The following is a 6,000-nucleotide window of genomic DNA, read 5'->3' as shown; positions in this document are numbered from 1 at the left end:
CAGTGAAGAGCGCGACTTTATAAGAGAGGAAAGCGCACGTTATCCTTGCTCCAGTACGCGTGCAGAGTGTGGCGACTACGACAGCTTAACCGCCGATGGGGGAGCCACGCGGCCGCAATTAAAATCCGGTAAACGGGTGTCATTACAAGCTGAGGGTGTCAGTCAGCAAGAGGAGCAGCTGGAAGCCGCGACTGAGTGCGGTAGGAGGGAGGGACAGATAGAGGGCGGGGTGAAAGGGGAGGGAACGGGGGAGGGTGACAGACAGCCTGTAGAGGGAGAAAGGGAGGAAAGCATGGAGTGGGTGATTGCAGAAGACACAAAGGAAGAGGTAGTGTTAGAAGAGACAAATGTACTGAGAGAAAAAGAAAAAGGTCAAGGCAATGGCACCTCTCAGTCAGACAGAAAAAGCAATGAAAACAAAGAGGGAATGTGGATCGAACAGAATGAGTCTAAAGAGAGTCTAGATGGGGTGGGAAACACACAAAAAGCTCTGTACGGTGAGAAACAAAAAGCAAGAGAGCGATGAAGTTCAGAGAGGAGAAGAGCAAGAGTCCAACGAAGAGCAGACAGGTGTCCCTCCTGTTGGGCGCTCCCGTAGAGCTGCTAATAGGCAGCCCCATTTCCCCCAGTATAACTACCAGGTTCAGGTTGCTGAGAACCAGCCTCCTGGTACCTCAGTCATAACTATGACAGCTGAGGACCCTGATGCTGTTGAGGCAGGCAGACTCAGTTACAGCATGGCCCCTTTAATGAACAGCAGGTCCATGGATTACTTCCAAATTGACCCAATTACTGGCCTTCTCACCACCACACACATTCTGGATCGAGAACACATGGACCTGCACTACTTCCGAATTACTGCCACAGACCATGGCTCACCACGCCTTTCTGGAACAACTATGGTGACCATCACTGTGGCTGATCGTAATGATCACTCACCCGTGTTTGAGCAAACAGAATACCGCGAGACCATTCGAGAGAATGTGGAAGAGGGATATCCTATCCTGCAGCTGCGAGCAACAGATCTCGACTCGCCAGCGAACGCTAACATACGCTACAGATTTATTGGAGAAAGTGCAGCTGTTGCACGCGCTGCATTTGAGATCGATCCTCGATCAGGCTTGATCACAACCCGAGGTATTGTTGACAGAGAAGCAAATGAACGTTATACATTGTTGGTGGAAGCAAGCGACCAGGGAAGAGAGCCGGGCCCACGGTCGGCTACTGTTAGCGTCCATATCACTGTGTTGGATGAGAATGACAATGTTCCACAGTTCAGTCAAAAGCGGTATGTGGTGGCAGTTAGAGAAGACGTCCGACCACATTCTGAAATCCTCAGAGTCAGTGCCTCGGACCAGGATAAAGATGGGAATGCTGCTGTGCACTACAACATAATCAGCGGGAACAGCCGTGGACAGTTTGCAATTGACAGTGTTACTGGAGAAATCCAGGTGGTAGCACCACTGGACTATGAGACGGAACGGGAGTACACGCTACGGTTGCGGGCTCAGGACAACGGCCGTCCACCTCTCTCCAACAACACTGGAATTGTGAGTGTGCAGGTCACTGATGTCAACGATAATCCACCAATCTTTGTATCCACACCTTTCCAGGCTACAGTGCTGGAGAGCGCTCCTATTGGTCACTCCATTCTTCATATACAAGCCATTGATACAGATAATGGTGACAATGCACGCCTGGAATACCGTTTAACGGGAACCGGCACGGATACACCGTTTGTTATCAACGCTGCCACTGGTTGGGTCACAGTGAGCTCAGAACTTGACCGTGAATCGGTAGAGCATTACTTCTTTGGTGTTGAAGCTCGAGATTATGGCGCCCCTCCTCTTTCTGCCACAGCTAGTGTTACAATCACAGTTATGGATGTTAATGATAACCGACCAGAGTTTCTGCAAAAAGAGTATTACGTCAGACTAAATGAAGATGCAGCTGTTGGGACAAGTGTGGTCATCGTAACCGCAGTTGACCGTGATGTAAATAGCGCCGTCACGTATCAGATCACTGGTGGAAACACACGTAATCGCTTTGCCATTAGCACAGCTGGTGGAGCAGGACTTGTCTCCCTAGCACTACCTTTGGACTACAAACAGGAGCGTCGCTATGTGCTAACAGTCACTGCCTCTGACAGAACTCTCCACGATACTTGTCAGGTGCACATCAACATCACAGATGCCAACACTCACCGCCCTGTGTTCCAGAGCGCTCATTATTCAGTAAGTGTGAATGAGGACCGGCCTCCTGGCAGCACCGTGGTGGTCATAAGCGCAACAGATGATGATGTTGGAGAAAATGCCCGCATCACTTATTACCTGGAGGACAATATTCCACAGTTCCGCATCGATCCTGCAAGCGGAGCGATCACACTTCAAGCAGAACTAGACTACGAAGACCAAATGACTTACACGCTTGCCATCACTGCTCGTGACAATGGAATCCCTCAGAAATCTGACACCACTTATGTGGAGGTCAATGTTAATGATGTAAATGACAACGCACCCCAGTTCTTGAGCCCCAGATATCAGGGTGGAGTCAGTGAGGATGCTCCACCTTTCACTAGTGTGCTACAAATCTCCGCTACTGACCGTGATGCTCATGCCAATGGCCGTGTCCAGTATACATTCCAGAATGGAGAGGATGGTGATGGCGATTTCACCATAGAACCAACCTCGGGAATAGTCCGGACCGTCAGGAGACTTGACCGTGAAAGTGTTCCCTTCTACGAGCTGACTGCATTTGCTGTGGATCGCGGTGTTCCACCTCAGCGTACACCTGTACACATTCAAGTCAGTGTCATGGATGTCAATGACAATGCTCCAGTGTTTCCTGCTGATGATTTTGAGGTCCTAGTGAAGGAGAACAGTGCCGTTGGGTCAGTCGTAGCTCAAATTACAGCGACTGATCCAGATGAGGGCCCAAACGCTCAGATTATGTATCAGATTGTGGAAGGAAATATTCCTGAAATTTTCCAAATGGACATTTTTTCAGGAGAGCTCACTTCTTTAATTGACCTTGATTATGAAACACGGAATGAGTACGTAATAGTTGTCCAGGCCACATCAGCTCCACTGGTCAGTCGTGCCACAGTGCGCATCCGACTGGTTGACCAGAATGATAATGGGCCCCAAATGCAAGACTTTCAAATCATCTTTAACAACTTTGTATCCAATCGATCCAACACCTTCCCAAGTGGGGTTATTGGACGAGTTCCAGCCCATGACCCAGATGTTTCGGATCGTCTCTACTACACCATAGATCGTGGGAATGAGCTGCACCTGCTGCTGTTGAACCACACGAGCGGGGAGATCCGCCTCAGCCGGAAACTGGACAACAACCGACCACTGGTGGCCCCGATGCTTGTCACCGTCACTGGTAAGACCAAGAGGGGGAGGGAGGAAGAAGTGGGGAAATGAGGCAAGGGCTATTAAGGTCATAAGGATGAAATCAAATCAGGTCAAATTGGTTTTGCTAACTCTTTTCTGCAGTGCTTTATTATGAAATATTGCTGAAGGCAATGTGTCAGTGTAGAGAGTGCATGTTAGAGGAAAAATAGAAAGAACAGAAGATATCTTCAGAGAAAGCTGACTCTTGACTTGCATTTTTCTCTGTAAAGACATTTAGCGATCAATGTAAATTACTTTACGCTGGAATGATTTCTACTGGCATTAGCAGGTGCCGTAACAGGAGTCTCAGTGGTAACTTGAGAGAGTGTAAGTGCTGAGGAAAGCATTGCTCGGCCACAATGGCTGATGTTGTTGATTGCATTGCTGGGAAGTGTAGATAATTGTGGCTTTTGAAAGGTTATAAATGGTGATTTGTTATTTACAGACAAGGTGACTAAAATGGTGAATTTAACATAATGTGTAGGGTTTTGTGGCTGCTTTGTGTTTATTTATCACTTAGAAAAGAATCCTGCTTATATATTATTAAATATATTAAATATTGCTGATTTTGTTCTGTGTTTTTTTTTTTTTTTTACCTTATCTGGCAGTTTGTGTGTGTATGTGTGTGTAAGGCATATAGGTTGGGGATTTTGTAAGACTGCAGTGTTAGACAGCTCAGCTACCCTCTGGTAAAATTCTCTCTCTCTCCTCTGAGGATGCACACTTCCGTTTCCATCCCCCCTTTACTCTTCATTTCTCATTCATTTTGCCTCCCTGCTTTTCTGTCTATCTCATTCTCTCACTATTTTCCTCTTTCAAAACATATTTTTCTGTTGGGTTAAATCATGTAAATATGTGTTTCTAAATAAGCTGAGCAGCTTTCTTCTTAAGAACGTGATGTCCCGAGGAAAATGGAAGGTTAAGTTGAAGGAATTTCCTGTTAAATAATTCCTTTGTATTCAGGAGAAACAGCAGTTACAGTTTTCTAATGAGCACAGCTCATTGTCTGTAAGATGAGATGACATAGTTTGGAACTCACTGTCGCTTTTATCTTGTTATTCTCCAAGCAAGGCAGATGTGCTTTATATTTATGTGATTAGTTCATTTTGCTATTCCCTTTATGATGTGATGTACAAATACACATTTTAGGTGTAGTCAAAATTGTATTGGTCTCAGAAATAATGCATGCATACCAGAATGAAATTGTGTGTATATACTGGTAAATGTAGTTTAATAGAGGATTACAGACAGACCTCTTATCTTGCATGCATTCTCTTGCATTCTCTCTCTCTCTCTCTCTCTCTCTCTCTGTTCTACTTTACTTTGAGTGTAATAGGACGTCCTTAGGGGAAGCCTGGCTTTGGAAACAAACGGAGCACAGTAATCAGCTGTCAAACCAGTGCCCAAGATTTTGTGTGTGTGTTTGGGTAATCAGATGGTTTAATATTTGTTCATGCAGGCATCTACTATGTTTATGCCTACATCTGGGTTTGTTTGAGCATATATTAGGTTTGTGTGTTTATACACATGTGTTTTTGTGCGTGTGTGTGCAAATGTCTGTAGTTGAGTGCCTCTTGGCTGATGGGAGTAGAAATATATTTCCAGGTGACTAATTTCAGCTATGAAGGGCAAATACATCTAAGCATTTCACTCTGTTTTTGTGTGCAAAAACACACAAACAGAGACCCTTGAGACCTGGGGTCTGTTGTGGTCATGCTAGATTTATAATTTCAATGTTTACAAGCGTGTCAAATATGTGAGCTGCTGTTGTGTGAATTTGTGAGCATGTGTATGTATCAGGTTTGTTGTGTCAGGTTGAGAAACTTGAAAAACCTATACTGTAGGGACCTCTGAGATCTATTTGTTTATTTCATGTTTTTGTGAGCTGGTAGAAGCTATTTGCATGTTTTCCTGCGACCCCAGCAAGAACTGCTTCAAACACACAGAGTTTTTTGTCTAACAATCCCCCTCTGCAAAACAAGCCTAAAATAAAGTTCACTTTAGAGTGGTTAAGTGAGCTGGATTATAAAAGATTAAAAGGGTCTGAGAGAGGAATAGAAAGAGATACAATGAAGAAAGGATAGGCTTAGGGAATGTGAGGAAGAAGAAAAAGAAGAAAACAGATTGAGAAAGAGAAGATAACAAAACACTCAAGTGGAAAAGAGAAATGGAGGGCGGCGAATGACAGGCGAGTGATTGAACAGGAGGAATAGAAACTCGCTGAGTTCGGGTCTTGGCTTTGAATGGCTGAAAGGAAAATTATTTCAGATGAAAGAAATGGAAAATTGCCGTCTTTGAAACATACCATACAGCTCTTAATATGCTTTTTATTGAAAGACTGGTTAGATGTATATGCAATGGTTCTATTTGTATTTGTGCCTGCACTTAAAAATCATCTTCATAAGTAGTATTTTGATTTTCCAGTAAAATAATGGAACATCTTTATAAACAAGATAATTACTTAAAATATAAATGTAAAATAAAATAATATATAATATATTAATATATTAAAATAATATATGTTTTATTTATTTATTGCTTGTTTTAGGCATATATTTCATACATTTTGATAGATTTATGCCCAAAACAAGCACAAACA

The 6,000-nt window shown here is 43.9% G+C and overlaps 1 protein-coding gene across 1 annotated transcript in view; it reads left to right on the top strand.

Moving 5' to 3' along the window:
* Positions 1–339: 339 nt before the first annotated feature.
* The window catches only part of celsr3 (cadherin, EGF LAG seven-pass G-type receptor 3), a 46,168-nt gene continuing 40,507 nt past the window's right edge, over positions 340–6,000 (top strand). Inside the window, 1 exon segment of the mRNA XM_058784139.1 lies at positions 340–3,390. Within this exon segment, the coding sequence (XP_058640122.1) occupies positions 465–3,390 (2,926 nt within the window). The 5' untranslated portion in view covers positions 340–464.

Source organism: Onychostoma macrolepis, chromosome 08 (genome assembly GCF_012432095.1).
Source record: "Onychostoma macrolepis isolate SWU-2019 chromosome 08, ASM1243209v1, whole genome shotgun sequence".
NCBI lineage: Eukaryota > Metazoa > Chordata > Actinopteri > Cypriniformes > Cyprinidae > Onychostoma > Onychostoma macrolepis.
The sequence above is the reverse complement of the archived record's forward strand: the minus strand, read 5'-3'. Positions and strand labels throughout refer to the sequence as shown.